A 16,807-nucleotide genomic window follows, 5' to 3' on the forward strand; every position below is an offset into this window, starting at 1 on the left:
GCACGCCGAACGTCCGTACGCACGCACGTACGTGGTGCGTGTGGGGCGGGGCGGCGCCACCCGCCGGGAGGGGGAGGGCGCACAGGAGGAAGGAGGAAGCCGCCATCTTGGAGCGTCGAGTCGCCATAACAAGGCACCGGGGGAGCGAGAGGATTTTGTACCTGGGCGAGGGGGAGCGCGGCTGGTGGCGGTGAGGACGGGCCAGGGCGGGCAGGGCTCCGTGGGAGCAGGGCGAGGGGGCCGCTGCCGGCGGGCCGCGCCTCGCGGCCTGCGGCGGGAGCGCGGGCCTGAGCGGGGCCTGGCGGCGCCGCGGGCGGGGCGGGGACGGCCGGGCCGGGCCTGGGCGCACCGGGAGCGGCGGGACCGGGGGGACGGGGCCGGGCCCCGGCGGCTCTCGCTGCCCGCCGGCCCGGGCGGCAAAGTGCGGCCGCTCCATTGTTCGCGGGCGGAAGGTGTTGGTGTGGCGCAGCTGCGATCGGCGGGCGGCGCCGGGCCCGCCGCTCTGCCCCGGGGCTCCGCACTGCGGCCCGGGATCACCGGGCACGCTGAGCCTCTCCAGGGCTCTCTTTGTGCCGGGTCCACCCGGCGGAAAGGGGAAGGTGCGGAGCTGGTGCCCCGGCCGCCCGCCCGCGCCCGGAGAGCCGAGATATGTGATGGAGGCCCTTTTTTCTCAGTCCGTTGGTTTGCGAAATGGTGGCGTCTCTTTTATCGGAACAGGGAGATTTTTTTTTTTTTTTGGGTTCCATGAGGCTGTGCGTTTTTTTTTGAACTTGTGTTCTTCTAAAGGATAGTCGGGAGCGTGTGGGCAGAAGGGACTGAGAGGTTTCATTTCCTACGCTATTGGAGAACTTCTCGGCGTTAGTAGTCGGGTCTCATTGGCGTGTGTGGCTACCTTTGTAACTCCTCTGCTTTTTACGAAGTTAATGGCCAAGAGAAATATCTTTTTGAAGATGCCCTGAAAGTTAACTAGCAGAAAATCCTAGTATCGCAAACTTTAAAATTTTGCTGGAAGCCAGCACTGATGCACCTTAAGACAGCTGGGAAGTCTGAATTCCTTTCCAACTCTCTTGAAATTCTCTTTACTGTGCCTTTTTATTCACTGGGAAAACATGCATTTTGTTGTGAATGCCGAGGTTAGGAAGCAGTAGTCTGCTGGTTTTCCCTTTATGTTTTCCCAAGATGCAGATGCTCAAGGCGAGCCTACTTTCCCAAAGATTTTGGGCTAGAGACGTTTTGTCTCCCTAGTACCATTGTAAGGAGTCTTCAGCTCTGGTCCGTGCTTGCTGTATGTAAGGGGTAGACTTTGTATTGTCTTTCCAGAGTTTTGCAACCTTTCTGTTACATAGAGTCAATATTAAGTCGTGTGTATGAAATGTTATCTTCCTGACAGCAGGAAGGTAAGATCACAAGCAGGAAGCTGCACAGCCAGCAGCATTACTGCCTCAGCTCAAGCTCAGTCACTTCCACTCAGAGGCAGCTGCTCTCAATTCAGCCTGATGGTGTTGTTTCATCACTCTTCTGAGCAGCCTTAAATCAATACCCGGTTGAAAACTGGGGGTAAGCTGGTTGAGCTAGCATTTTGGGTTGGAGGAGTGTAAGCTGTGGTTTTGGGTTTACATAATCTGTGTTTCCCATTCAAACCGAGCAGGGCAGTCAGTGTAATGTAAGGGTTTTGTCAGTTCTAACACGAATGTCCACTTGCTGTTGTAGTCTTGCTTCTTGTCACAAACTTATGCATAATATTTTTCATGTTTTAGGGCTGGTTGGCTGCATCCTGGAAGTGGGGGAATTTATGGGGAAATGGAAGAGCCATCAAAGCAATTGATACACCTAATGGTTACTTTGTGAGAGGGGATGGGTAGTGGAAGGTCGCTGGAAGTACAACTGTTTGGGAAGTTTTCTTCGGTGTCTGAAGATGTTAGGCAATACTTTCTAGAAAGGCAAAAAAAGTTTGATGCGTGTCTTTATAGTTGTCACTGAGGAAACAAAAAAGCAAGTACTGTTGTTGCACACTGCCTGGGAAGAAATTTTTCTTAAAATACAAGAGTAAACTGATGTGATTTGCATAGACAAAAATCCACATACTAATTGTTATTGTCTACTTTTCTTTCAGATTGAAGCAAGTGAATTGTGATATAACTGAACTTCAATAGAGGGCTTTTTTTAAAAAAAAGTTGTTCCACAGTGCATCAGAGCAAGTTACTGCTTTACTTTTGAGTGACTTACAGGTGCTTGCCTGCATTGCAATAAAGGACTCATATATTGAGCAAGACTTATTTATCTCTTCATTTTGGAGAGTCTAATAAACTGTTATTACAGTTTCTGTACTGACTTTCAAAGTTTTGAAGTCTAAAAAGACATCTTTAAAGATAAAAGCATGAGCACGGCCAGAACAGAGAACCCTGTTATAATGGGTCTATCCAGTCAGAATGGGCAGTTGAGAGGCCCTGTAAAACCCAGCGGGGGCCCAGGAGGTGGAGGCACACAAACTCAGCAACAGATGAACCAGCTGAAAAATGCCAACACAATCAATAATGGCACTCAACAGCAAGCACAGAGTATGACCACCGCTATTAAGTAAGTGTTTGTATCGGCTGCCATGAAAGGAGTGTTAAAATTTTGTATGGGAAAGCATTCTTGGGTTCCCACTTGGAAAATCCTGTCTTCTGTTGTTTTGTCACATGGGTGGTTAGAAGTGTTCTGTCATGTACATTGCAAAAAAAAGCTGTATTTCCATGTGCCAGCTTCTCTCCCACAGTTGCTGTTGTGAAAATCCAATTTGATGCTGTGCTTTTTTGAGTGTGAGCCACTGTCAGAGGTAGCCCAGATTTAGAATCCTGTGTTTTTTGCTTGTTGGAAGTGGTGCAAGAGGGAAGTACAGGAGTAGGAAGGAGCTGAACTGACGTTTGAGACTGAGGAGGAAATGCCACCTGGTCTCAATCTAATTGTTTGCCTTTCAGTTTGTTGCAGTTCTTTCCCATGGTGAGAAATGCTTTAAAGTCAGTTATCTTTTGTCATTGATCTGAAATGGTAGTATCCCATCTCCTCATTGTAATGCTCTGGCTTTAATTTATCAAAGGCTGAGCTGAGAGGATACAGTCCCACTGTGATATCCTGCTGCCATCCAGCTAGTTTTGGAAGTGTGCTGGTTGGAATTTCTAAAAGGTGTAAAATACTTGGATGATATGGTAATGTGTTGCTTTTCTTTTTTTTTTTTCCTATTTTTTCCCCCATGGATCCTCCTCCTCCTGAACACCACTGGCTTTTATTTTATTTTGTTAATTATTTGTGAATGTAGTGCCGGCTCTCCCCATTTAGAGAGGGTGATGGAGCACTCAGGTTCTTAAAATCTGCCTAACCTTTTTTTTTAAATGTATTACATGGTTACTCTAATGAATGTTGTGAATTAAACTCAGCAAAATTCATGCATAACTTCCTGGGGCTGGTGATGAGAAAGACATCCTCTCCACTCTACAGTGGCTTTCAAGAGAGGATGGGTATCTAAATCTCCAGGAGAGAAAACAAAGTTTGGTCAACAAGTGGAGTGATTGCTTACTAAGTTTTTTCACCAGAAGTGTTTTTTACCTTTTCACCTTACTTGGGGATTAAGACTGGATCTTCCCTGGGCAAGAGAGTTTTTCCTTTAAGTCACGAAATATTCTTGTGTGGGTTTTGTTACAGCCAGTTTTCTGTTATGTTACTAAGTAAGTGCTCAGTTTTATATCTGTTCTGCTGTTTGATTCAGTGCCCTAAAAATGGGACTTGAATCATGACTGGATAAAGGTTTCTCAGATTTGTTTGGCAGACGGCTGATTTTGTCTGTTTACAGTTTTTTGCCTGTTACATCCTGCTTAGCTCAGAGAAGACTTGAGCTCATATGTGTAGGCGCTTTTAGCTTTGAGGAGGTGAAAACATTACATGTTCATCACTATATCTAAGAAAAAAAAGTGCAAAATCAAAATATTCATTATTTAAAATTCTGTTTTCATTTTATTTTGCTGTAGACCTGGTGATGACTGGAAGAAGACTTTAAAACTCCCTCCAAAGGATTTGAGAATCAAAACTTCGGTAAGGATGATTGAATTGTAGGAATAAATATTAAATAAAACTTGTGGGAGAGATTGCAGTGGTAAAATACTGTCCTGAGTGAAGGCTAAAAAGTAGTTCAGCTCCTGCTGTTTTAAATGAAGAATTAATTTGTTCTCTCAACTGCTTGTGAGTGATGCTTCTCTTGGAAAGCTCAGAAATGGAGTTCACTCTGGATTTCTTTTTAATACTTTATTAGTATTATAACATGGCACAGGAAGGTGTCACTGTATACACTCAGGAGCTGTACTTGGCTCTGAGAAAGCAAATGTTTCCTTTGCTGCTGTAGGGTGTTGCATGACTTAATGGGAACTCTTGTATTGTAATTTGTGGCCTTCTTGTACAGGCCATTTCAGATCAAATTAACAGCTGCAGGTTGTATGACCTGATCTTATGGATGTGCTTATTTTTTTTGATTATTCAGGACGTGACCTCCACAAAAGGAAATGAGTTTGAAGATTACTGTTTGAAACGGGAGTTGCTGATGGGAATTTTTGAAATGGGCTGGGAAAAACCATCTCCTATTCAGGTTGTTTGCAAACAGAGTACTTAGATGCTGCTTTTAACTTCTGTAAATGTATTGACATTCTTAGGCCTAAATGTCCAATACTTACGCCATCATTGGGGAAAATTGAAGCTATGAACAAAAGAACTTGGTGTCCCTTGGGAAAAGCAAGAATTTCTAACCCCCAGCTAAATCACTAAGTCAATCCTTGAATGACTTAGTGATGGGACTGCCTTACACTTTTGGAGACATTTAACTTGGATTTTCCTTTTCATGTTGGAGGTGTTAATTTGTTAATTCTCTGTTCAGTAACAGTACTTTCATAAGTACTTATATAAGTAGACTCAGAGGTCTGTTCTATAAATTTTCCAAAGCTGAGTTACCATTGGCAATGTACCTTTAGTTGTTAAAAATAGAATTATGGCTTTATCACAGTATTGGCTCTTTTTATTGTAATCTTGTGGATAAAGAGTTATGAAGATTGTAGGACATAGAATAATATCTTAGCAAGTTTACTTTTCTGTACCTCCATCTTTCTTTTACTTATAAGGCTTATTCTATTGAAAACTGTTAATGTGTAAACTTCAGGGGGGTGGAAGGTTGAATTCTCTTTTAAATGGTCTCTCAAGGTTTATCACTAACACAACTCTGCCCCCTTGTCTCTTTAAGGCATGAGAAAGCTATGGCTTGCTTTGTTTATAAACAGATTCTCATGATGCCACCTTTCCAAAAGGCTGAGGTTTCTGTAGATGTTGCTGAAAAAGGTAGTGAAATTAAAAATACATGGGGCCTGTGTTTGGATGGCTGAAGATTTTATGAGAAGTATATCACAGGAATATAGAGGCTGGAGTCACATGGGCTGAAGTGGTTCTGATATTCAGATGTAGGGGGAAATATTTTTCCTTTGGAGGAGTTTGCTAGTGACTGTCACTGTCTCTTCACTTTTTGTTTTCCCAACTTTTCACTTTTTTCCTAATGTGTTAGTATGGGTTTACCTCTGGTACCTGGACCCCTTCCTTATGATCAGGCAAGATAAAGACTTCTAGGTGGGAAGTGTTGGGGAGCTCTTTACTGATGGGTTTAACTTCTTCGTGTTGTGAGTCTGTCATGCTTGTAGTTATAAGATAGTAATAATAATAATGGTCATGAAACAGTCAGATTCCTGTGGTGCTGTTAGTGAGGGGAGTTAAATTTGGTCAGCCTCTTCAGTGAAACATAGCTTATGATTAATTGCTCATTCACTTTCTGTCCTTGCATTTCAGGAGGAGAGCATCCCCATTGCTTTATCTGGTAGGGATATCTTGGCTAGAGCAAAAAATGGAACAGGCAAGAGTGGAGCCTACCTCATTCCTTTACTTGAACGGCTAGACTTAAAGAAGGACAATATACAAGGTCAGTTGAGGTGGATCACACTTAGCTGTTGCCAGGTAATGGTGTCAGTCACTACATAAGAGATGTGAATCTAAAACTGCTTAATGAAATTGGGCAGTGTATGTTACCTGCTTGTACTTCCAGAGCAAGCTAATGGGCAGTAATGGAGGGGAGGTGTAATTTGCAAAGTCCCACAGTTGCTTTCAAAAGAGTCAAATAGAAGAAGGCTTGTAGACTTTTCTGTCTTGCCCTGGAAAGTGGATGTGGAGTAATAAGCAAGCGTGCTGGCTGGGATACTTGTGCAATGGGTGCATCAAGGGCTGGAGAACCCTTGCATGGAATTAGCCTTGTCAAAAGCAGTTCCTAGGTCTTGCTCAGGATACCCAGAGTGGAATTCCTAGACTATGCTTTTCATTGTTTTACATGAAGTCTCTGAGGATGAGTTTTTGGGATACAGGGTCTTACTAGTAACTCACAATGATGTTTTTTAACTTCTAGCAATGGTGATTGTTCCCACCCGTGAACTAGCCCTGCAGGTCAGTCAAATCTGTATCCAAGTCAGCAAACACATGGGAGGTGCCAAAGTGATGGCAACAACGGGAGGAACCAATTTGCGAGATGACATAATGAGACTTGATGATACAGGTCAGAGCACTTCAGCTATGCTAAGGTTGCTGTTTCTTTGTGGCTTTTGCAATGGGGTCATGGAATTTCTGCTTGTTACTGTTTGCCTGTTTACAGAGCAGACTACAGCGTCTTGTTTGGTGTTGTCGTTCTTCCAAAGTGTTCATGTGAAACGTGGTCATGAATGCTGGAAGGAAAAGACAGTTTTAATCACCTTAACATTGTGGGGGTTTTTTTTCTCTCTCATTGTTTTTTTCTCTCTCTCTTCTAACCTTACAGTGCATGTGGTGATAGCTACCCCTGGGAGAATTCTCGATCTCATCAAGAAAGGAGTAGCAAAAGTTGAGCATGTCCAGATGATAGTATTGGATGAGGCAAGTTGCTTATGTTAAATGTTCCGGGATTTTAACACCAAATTAGAGGAATGATATGTCTCAATGAGTGTCTTTTTGGTGCACAGCAGTGATTCAGACTTGCTTAGAGACATTGTAAGGTCTCCTCCATTTCTGAATATTTTTGAGAAACTCTTTTGACAGTAGGAATCTTTTGCATGTAAATCTTCTAAGAAAGCCTGGGAAGATTTACCTATCCTGTCTTTGCTGATGCTGAAGAATAGAGTAACAGTCTATTCTGCAACAAAGGAATGTGTTTCATTTGGTTTCTGTTTGAGTCAGCTGTGCTTACCATGTAATTGTATATAAAATTGATTTATGAACATCCGATAGCATGTAAGTTTCTGAGTGAGAGAGAATATACTAGTGTAAGAGCTCTTGGATGGCTCTGGTAGGAGCCCTGGTAACTGGTTTTTTTCCTTCCCCCAAATGTGTAGCTACCAAAAGGCTAAAATCTCAGGCCATTATTTTAACTTGCTGTTTATTACTTCTGTTGTTACAGGCAGATAAGTTGCTGTCTCAAGATTTTGTTCAGATAATGGAAGACATAATTCTCACGCTACCTAAAAACAGACAGATTTTGCTCTACTCAGCCACTTTTCCTTTGAGTGTGCAGAAGTTCATGGTGAGTGGAGACGTGTCCCTGTAGGTATGGTGATGGGGTGACATTGTGCAGGAAGGGTGTGAGTGAGTGGTGTGTAGCTGTTAGTGCTTGGTATTTTAAATACATCTAAACTTCACAGGTTTAATCTAAATCAGTCCAAGTCTAGGACAGAAGTTTGAAAGCAGTTTTTGACCTGCAGTTGCATTAATGGGAAGCTAGGTGTATGCCTATAAGGTGCTGTTTTCCACTTTGTGTATTAGTTGCATCATCTGTGTGGATTTGCTTCTGGAGGGTGCTCCTATTTGGCCTGTTTAGTCACCTTGGATTTATAAGTAATTTTTTGTGAAAATTTACCCACCCTCTCTGTTTTCAGCATAGCATGAAGAGTGAGTGGCTAAGTAGTGCATCCTTGTCTTGGAGGAAGTTAAGTGTGGTGTAGAGTGGGAACTACATACATTGTTTTGCACGTAGATCTGCTTGCTTTATCGATATCTTTGTTTTTCAGAATTCCCATTTGCAGAAACCCTATGAGATTAATCTGATGGAGGAGCTGACCTTGAAGGGAGTTACTCAGTACTATGCCTATGTCACTGAGCGTCAGAAAGTGCACTGCCTCAATACGCTCTTTTCCAGGGTAAGGAGCAGGGCTGTGTCAGGAACATAATAGAAGATTTTTCTCTCTTGGGATCATGAATGAGGCTGAGTATTTTAAAGGCAGCCTAAAGAAAGCTTTTTTTAGTTAAAATGTGCTATGTATCTAAGGCTAAAAATGCATGCTTCTTGTCCAGCATCTCTGTTACAGAACTTTCTTAATTGTTTCCCTTCCTATACAAAAATACGTCTGATGTAAATTACCAGCAGCATACCTGCTGTGCTTTCTTTCTGGATGGGATTTAGACATGTCTGGGGTCCTCTGTTAGTAAAATGCTGCATTTATTGAGAGCACTGTTTATATGTTCAGCTTCAGATTAACCAGTCGATCATTTTCTGCAACTCCTCTCAACGGGTTGAATTGCTAGCCAAAAAGATCTCCCAGCTGGGCTATTCCTGCTTTTATATCCATGCTAAAATGAGGCAGGTGAGTATGAAGTCTTTTCCACCTCACCTCAGGCTTTACTGAAGAGGTGAATTAAGTCTGGTTTTTGTTTCTCTTTGTTTATATGTATGTATTTCCAGGAACACCGCAATCGTGTATTCCATGATTTCCGAAATGGCTTGTGCCGCAATCTCGTTTGCACTGGTGAGAGTTCCTAAACGTTTTCCTATTTCTAAAGTTTATGATAGAAAGTGTATTATCCCAGGTATTGTAGATCAGTTAGCTCTAATAAACCAAAACAAGATGTTTTGGTACGATGTCTCTTTGTCAAGCCTGCTTGTTAGCCTTCCTTTAGGCATGAGGAATTTTGTCTTTTGTGAAGGTGCACCTTGGCAACAAATCATTTTCCTGCAATAGCGTTTTCTTTTTATTTTCACATGTGAGGGTTCCATGAGTTGTTGGGTTGTAAACTGTATGATATATCATATCAGTGGAGCTATGACTATGGTCATGCGAAGTTTTGCTGATTCTTTTAAGTGTTTATAGCTCACTTTTTCTAAATACTCTGTAGTTTTGACTGGCCTTTATATGATGTGAGTTCTTTGTTGTATGGCCTGTTCATGGCAGTACCTGGCAGTGTCTGTGTGAAGAGATGCTTGAGAGGAACTGCTCTGAAATAGTGTAATGTGGAAAAAAATAGCTTTGTGGTTATTTTTTCTGCGTAGATGTGCAGGTGTGATGGTTTTGGTTTTTCTTCTTAAATTATTCATGTTTACAAGGTATACAGAGCAAGAGGAAGCTGTAACAGGATTGTATGTAAACTGCCTTTGATACAAGGAAGGCTTATATCTGGAAACTAGTGCAAAGCAATGTTAATCACTGCTAATCTTTACACCCTAAATCCTGTCAGTGTTTGAGCTCATTGAAGTTAACTTTCTTTGTGATCTGGATTATCTTTCAGATCTGTTTACCCGAGGTATTGATATCCAGGCTGTGAATGTGGTGATAAATTTTGATTTCCCAAAGCTGGCAGAAACTTATCTTCATCGCATTGGCAGATCAGGTGAGAGGAAAAATCTGTTTTAGGTGCAACTTTGCTGATGACTGTGATGCTTTTTAGCCTTGAATTGGCTTTTGGGTTTTTATTACTATATTTGAGAATAACCCTTGATTTTTCTGACAAATGTATTTTTAGGTATCATTTCAGATGGCTATCCTCATTGAGGATATTATCTGAATAAAGAACTGTTGTCTTGAAACTGGCCTGAACAATCTAAAGGGGGAAAAAAAAGGCATGTCTTGCTTTTATCTCAGGACACTTACTATAGCCTCTGTTTTCAGTTTGGGAAAATTCTATACTAAAATCTCAGCTTCAGAGTGTCTCAAGCCTAGAGATGTATGCTTTCTTCATGTGTTTTGAGGTATGTTTCTGCTGTCTGGAAATCAGCAGAACATGCCCTGAAGAAAGGCAGTAAACAAAGGAACTTAGTGTAGTTGAACTTTATAGTTCAGGCTTGTTCAAGAGCTCTGGAAGACTTTTTGCTGGTAATTTTCCTGGAGCTTTGGTCAGAGCATTTTGAACCTCCTGAGTTTCCTTACTCCTACATTGCTACAAAACTCCTTACCAAAAACTGATGTGAAAGGTGTAGAGACCTGTGGCTGGATTTGTTTTTAACATCACAGAATGATACTAACTTCACAGTCTACAGACTTACTCTCTTTTTCTGTCAGCCCCTATGTTAACTCAGCTCAGTTTAGGTGTGTGTTTTTGTTTTTTTGTCAAGGTCGCTTTGGTCATCTTGGCCTGGCCATCAACTTAATCACCTATGATGATCGATTCAACCTGAAAAGTATTGAGGAGCAGTTGGGAACTGAAATTAAACCCATACCAAGCAACATCGACAAGAGCTTGTATGTGGCAGAATACCACAGTGAACCGGTAGAAGATGAGAAACAGTAAACATGCAGGTATGTAAGTGCCTTGCTGAATAGTGATGTGTTGAATAAGAGGAGTGTTGTTGATGTGTCATTGTTACCTCGAGGGAAGAGGGAAACTGATGTGATGAAAAAGCTCTGAATGTGAAAACATGGGTTTGAAATAGAATGTCAGTGCAAGGAATTCCATGGATGTGCTCAAGGTGGGAGGGGAGGGATGAGTATTTTTTAGTTGTTTTAATTGAAACGCTGACCATGTGATAAGGAGAACAAAAATGGGGAAAAGGGGGAGTGGGGAATGGTGTTGGGAGAGGCCAGGATGGAGTACTAGTAGCCTAATGAATTCTTTCTGTATTGCTAAGCTGAAATGAGAAATTGGTGAGGGGCAGAGAGGAAAGTAGTCCTCAAAAAGGTGAGGAGATAAAATGGATAGCTGTGAGAACAGAGCATCAACCGAAGAGTAAGCACCTCACCAGCCAGAAGAACCAGGTTCAAGCAAAAGGTGCTGCCTCTTTTGTATCCTTTGGTTCATAGAATTCTTGGAAGTGAACCAAGTAGGGAGTGGAGCTGTAATTCATCTTTGCTGCCACTTGAGGTCGTATACGTAGTTTCAACAGAAAATGAGATTTCACTGTTGGAGACTCATCTAAGTGCTCCCTCTCTGATCATTGTCTCGGGAAAAGCTGCTGAGTTAAGTCCTTTTATAGGAAGATGACTTGCCCTGGACTGCAGTCAAGCTAAATTGGCTGCAGCATGATGATCTGACCTTAGTTAAGATGTTGTCATGCAAGATCCATCACCATACAGTTTGGGCTGAAAATCATTCCTATGTGTACTCTTCTCAGAGGTCAGGAATTAGAAAGCTAATACCAGTGAAGCTGCTAGAATTCTTTTCAGATGACCAAAAATTAAAAAGTGGCTATAGAAGTAGACTGCTTGATAGCATTAAAATGAACCTATGGTTCCTTCTTTGAAGTCATCCAAGGATAGCCCTAGATAGTCATACCAAACTGACTTGAAAGCTTCTGCTTTGATGATTAAACCTTCTCCGTGTTTATAAATAAATAGAATACAGAACAGGTAATGAATGTGGAACGGGCTCTTGGATGGTAACAGTTAATCAGTGTGGAACAGCTTCCTAAGGGGAATGCTGGGACCTTGCCAGAGAGCAGTTTGCTGCTTCCTAAAATACAAGAAACCAGGAGATAATCATGTTCCATAGGTACAGAAGGGCTTTAGCAGCAGCTCTTTCTACAAAGCTGAAATTGGTATTGAGCTATTCAATATGCCCTTTGCCTTTTGAGAGCTGTTGCATAGTTATTGTATGTGATTCATCACTTTGAGTTCTGATTTTGTGTAGAACCGATTTAACTGAGGGTGTTGTGGTTGTTTGTTTTATTGGGTTTTTTTATTGTTTTTTTTCTGCTGGTTTTTTTGTTAGTGGGGTTTCTTTGGTTGTTTTTTTTTTTTTTCCTTTTTTGTTTTTTTTTGGGAGGGTTTTTTGTTTGGTTTTGGGGGGCTGCTTTGTTTGTTTGATTTGATTTTGGTGGTTTTTTGTTTTGGTGGTTTTGTTGTTGTTTTAATTTTTTTTTTTAGGCTTTGATTACACATGCCAGAAGGTGAAGCCCTATGATCCAGATCTGTGACACATCGTTTCTTTGGGGATACCCTTCTCTTTGTGGGTTTTTCTTCATCTTTTCATTTCGGAACTATGAAGACTAAAAGAGCTCGGCCTTTTTTTCCTCTTTAAATTTGGCGGCAAGGAAGAAAGAAGATAAAAGAAGGAATGTCTTTTTGTTTTTCCACTTGTTTGCACTGTGTGCTGATTGAACATTAGTTGCACTAACTGCTGGTTTTAAATTTTGTTTTCTTTGGGCGGGAGGGTCAGCAAGGGAAGAAGAGAAACCCTGAAAAGAGAAGAATCTTGATGAACACGAGCTTGTCTGCTATTTCAAATTCTTTAACCATTGACTGAGTGCATTTCAACTTCTCCCTGGTTACTCATCTGTTTTTTAAGCTAAAGAGCTTCTTACTTATTCGTGCAAAGTGCCTTATGCTATGAGACCATTCAGAATATCACCTTTCCGACACAGCCCAAGGAATCAACATCTGTTTTTGGTTTCAGGTCAAAGTTCCCCTCTCTTCCCCTTCTCCTCCTTCCCATGTACTCAAGCCCAGGGCTGGGAGGTGAAATGTATTGGTTATTGGTAGTACTCCTTTTTTTTTTTCAACTTTTAAAATTTTTTTTTTAATTTTTTTTTTTTTATTGGAGGAGTTGATATGCATCTGCAGTTCACCCAAACTGTAAATATCTGTATTTAAAATGAAACCAACCTAAAATCTGGGCTGATTAGGTGCAGCATCATAGCTCCAGAAGGAAAGAGTAGCCTGTGATCCTTTGCAGGAGCCATAAGAAAAGCCCTGTGCTCTAGCAGAACACTAAAGACTGGTTTCCATGAGTCTTCATTAGTAGTTACAGCACTTGATAGGTAGACTTGTTTCAGAGCCATGGCCCTCTTTCTTCTGGTGCAGTGTGTCCCATAGAAAATCAGATGTGTATATTGTACAAACTTTGTAAATATGATTTTTTTTTTCTGTTTGGGTTCATATATAACTTTTTCTTTTATGATGAAGGTTGCTGAGGTTAAAGGGATTAGACTGATTATGGGAGCAGCTAAAGATGAGAGGGGCTCAGTTTTCTGCAACACTAAACAATGAGAAGTGCTCTGACCTCTGTGAACTGCAGGCCACCACAAGTGTCCCTTGTCAGGGTGGATTTACTCTGGTGCTAGCAACAGTCCTGTACTGCTTGTATGGAAGAGATCACTTGTGGGGCTCCAAGGCCTCCAAATCCATAGCTCAGCCTTTTGGGAGATGCTCTTTGATTTTCCCCTTTAGAAACTTCAGGAACTTGACAAGCTCTGAAGGAGTCCATGACCTGTGTTCCACCATGGTGTGAGGGAAATCCAGTGGGTGTCGCTGAGCAGTATACACGTAAGGTGTGGATTTGGGTTTGAGAGACCATAAAAAACCAGTTTACGTGCATAAACTGACAGTTCTGGAGCTTTGTGGAATTGATTCACTTCCTGCAGTGCTGCATTTTCTGCCCAGAGTGGCCTCTGTGCAGAACTGTGAGCAGGTAAGGGCAAACCCCTGTTAACGTCAGAAGCTGCAGGAAGCTGCTTGCCATCTACTCTTGTTTGCCATGAGTTGCTGTCTGTCATTTTGCATTGTATATTGCTGAAAAGTGCTTTCTGGTCAAGTAGTGTTGCTTTAAATTGTGCCCCTCCCAACATGCTTGATGTTTGGCCTGATCTACAGGCAAAAGGAGTGAGACAAATCAAAAAATTACTCTTTTTAAAATCCCTTTTAGCCTGTTAACCACCACTGTCAGGAGGCACCTGGGTGAATGCAATCCCTTTTGCTCGGTCATTTATTGCATATACAGATGCTGCACTCACACCATGCTTGCTTACCTTTGAGGCAGGATTTAATTGTCTTAATTTCTCCCCATTTTGACCCTTTTTTTGAATTGGAGTAAAATAGTTTGGAATCGCAAGGTGGACTAGCTATTCCTTTCCTTGATGATCATAAATAGAAGCCAGGTGCCTCCTGACAACAACTTTACAAGATTGAAAGGTTTTTGTGTTCAGGATGTTTTTCTTCTTTTTGTCAGCAGTGACTCCATAATTGTAGCAAATGCTGCACTAGAATACAAACTCAAGAGCTTGGTCTCTGTGAGCCACATAGCTTATATCTGACTGGCAGGTACTAAATGTAAACAGTTTTGGGGTGCTTTTGTGGGGGTGGGGGGTGGGAGCTTCTGGGTGGTATCTTCGACCAAAAGTAAAATCTTGCTCCTGTACTGCAGCCAGCTTATGATTTTCCAGACAGAAGAGGGATCATTTTAATGCAACAAAGACATGAAAATGTAAATAAATTTTGTATCTCACCAGGGCATGCACATGTAACAAGAACAGGATAGCGATGTCAAGTCGGGTGTGTGTGCTCTGCATGGATTTGTGGTAGGTTAGCCTGGTGCCATGCATTGATGGTCCCTCTTGAAGCACAGAACTTTTGAAAGTATTACTTTAAAATTGGCCTCTCATTGAGGAATGGCACTTACCTAAACTATCGGGGGCACCATTTTTAGGTGGCTTCTTGTCAAGGAAGAAGCAGCCTATTTTTGGTGCTAGTAGGCTATCTCAAACAGATGCGATCTTGCAAATGGAAAGATGCTCCAGAAGACTAGGATAATCCTAGTTTGTTTTTTTTTTTTTGTTTTGTTTTTATTTTTTTGTGTGCGGGTTTTTTTTTTGTTTTGTTTTTTGTTTTGTTTCCTTTTTTTGGGGGGGGGTTTATTCCCTTTTTTGTTTGTTTTTGATTATTTTGGTTTGGGGTTTTCTTGGTTGTTTTGTTCCCTACCCAAGAGTAAGGAGTATGTATAAATCTTGGCTTCCTGAGACTTCTTGTGAGCTCCAGTTTTTGCTGGTTATCAGCCTTTACAGATGGATTAGTCAGAACCTTCAGTGATGAGCCCTAGCTCAAATACTTCCTCTGACAGAGTTGATGAGAATGAGGACCTGATGTGTTCTGCATTCCTTTTTTGTTAGAAGTCTGAAAGTGTCACTCTATGAGTCTCTGAAATGGAGCTTCACAGCTGGATGAGGTGGCTGTGAAGAAGGAATCTTCAGCCACTTGAGAGAACCTATAGGCCAGTCTCTGGGTGTCCACTGTCAGGTGGGCACTGCAGCTGCTGGAGGCCTTTTCCCAAAGGGAGGGGGGTGGGTTGGTCTCAAATACACGTTTCAATTTCCAGAATGAGATGGGAGCATCTTTCCTTGCCCTCTGTGACTGTTTTTGTGGGTAAGAACAGGGAAGCTCAACATGAATTCATGTTGTGTTATGTGGTGGTATCAAATCATCTCATTCTGATCTTCTGTTTATTTTTGTTTGGGATGGGGGGGAGGGTGTCTGCTCCAAGGATTTAAAAATGCTTCAAACAATTTTTTCTTTGTTACAAATGACTGATAGGACACAAAGCTGAGCAGATGGCTATCTTGCCTCAGTTTCTGTGAGAGAGGTTACAGAGCTGTCATGCCACATCTCTTGAGCTGCTGTTGTGGTGGTTCTTGCCCTGATGCTGAACTTCATAGTGCTGCTGGGGCTGCTGGTCATTACTTCCTGAGAACAAAGTGAATTTTGTTCCCAGAGACTCCAGCAGTGCAGCTGCCATGGTAGAGGTTGGGCAACTGTAGTCCCTGCAGGGAGTTTTCTGCTTGCTGTGAACTTCTGGTCCATCTTTTTTGAATCACAGTTTCTTTGTAATCAGCCAGGTCTCTGGACCAAAGAGCATGCATCTGAACTTCACACGAAGGCTTTGGCAGATTGTCCTGTAGGCTTTGCTCAGTTCATCCCTGCATTGCTGAAATGCCTCTGTGTGGAAGCATTGTTAAATTCTGCTGTAGACAAGTTAGGGAGGAGGGGGGGGGAGGAGGGAGGGGAGTAGGGATGTCTTTATTAAGATACAGCCTTGCTGTATTTTAACCAGTAATTTTGGGGAAGGGGTGTCAGGAGAAGAAAATAGTCACTGTTCCCCTTATTGAAAGAAACTGGAACTTATATTTCAAGAAAAAAAAAATTATTTGCAATTCAAGTGGAGAGTCATAATCCAGTAGACCCTAGACGAGGGGTTGCTATTCTAACTGTTAACCAGCAAACAATATGGTCTAGTCCTTCAAAACAGTCAAGGGAGGGAGGGGAAAATTGGCTTTCTGTTAAATTGGCAATTGGCAAACTCTCCAGTGGAGCTCAGATTTTGTTGAGAATGTGTTTTCTCTGGCTTTGTATGTGTTGCAGCACTGACTTGTGAAGAGCTTCATGAGTTGTGAGTGCAAAAAAGATGAATGGAAAAATCCTGATTTTGTTAATTAAACTCAATAAAAGCTCCCTGGAACTCCCATTTGTTCTGTTTTTTTTTTTTCCTTTATCTCTGCTGAGTGAAAAACATGCTGGTGTCCTTACAGAGACTCATGGTCTGCATTGGATGCAACAACCTTTGGAGAGAAGCCCCAAGAAAAGGAGGCACACAATAAAAGGTGCTCTCCTGTGTCCATGAGAGGCATCCTTTTTCTGCACAGGCCCTGCACATGGCAGCTGTTTTTTCCAGGGTCAAATGGTCCACAGTCTTGTCTCCTCTAGACTAGAAGGCTCTGGGTGCCATCTGGTTGCAGTGCCAAGTTAGCTTCTTTGAC

The 16,807-nt window shown here is 42.0% G+C and overlaps 1 protein-coding gene across 1 annotated transcript; it reads left to right on the top strand.

Moving 5' to 3' along the window:
* The first annotated feature begins 54 nt into the window (after positions 1–54).
* DDX6 (DEAD-box helicase 6) lies at positions 55–12,358 on the top strand. Its single transcript, XM_064397551.1, has 14 exons — positions 55–190; positions 2,114–2,577; positions 4,005–4,068; positions 4,511–4,615; positions 5,854–5,983; positions 6,461–6,607; positions 6,866–6,964; positions 7,485–7,603; positions 8,088–8,216; positions 8,544–8,660; positions 8,759–8,822; positions 9,580–9,681; positions 10,403–10,586; positions 12,150–12,358. Exons 2-13 carry the CDS (start codon positions 2,378–2,380, stop codon positions 10,576–10,578), a joined length of 1,452 nt encoding a protein of 483 aa, XP_064253621.1. The 5' UTR covers positions 55–190; positions 2,114–2,377; the 3' UTR covers positions 10,579–10,586; positions 12,150–12,358.
* Positions 12,359–16,807: the final 4,449 nt, after the last annotated feature.

This window comes from Passer domesticus, chromosome 23 (assembly GCF_036417665.1).
Source record: "Passer domesticus isolate bPasDom1 chromosome 23, bPasDom1.hap1, whole genome shotgun sequence".
NCBI lineage: Eukaryota > Metazoa > Chordata > Aves > Passeriformes > Passeridae > Passer > Passer domesticus.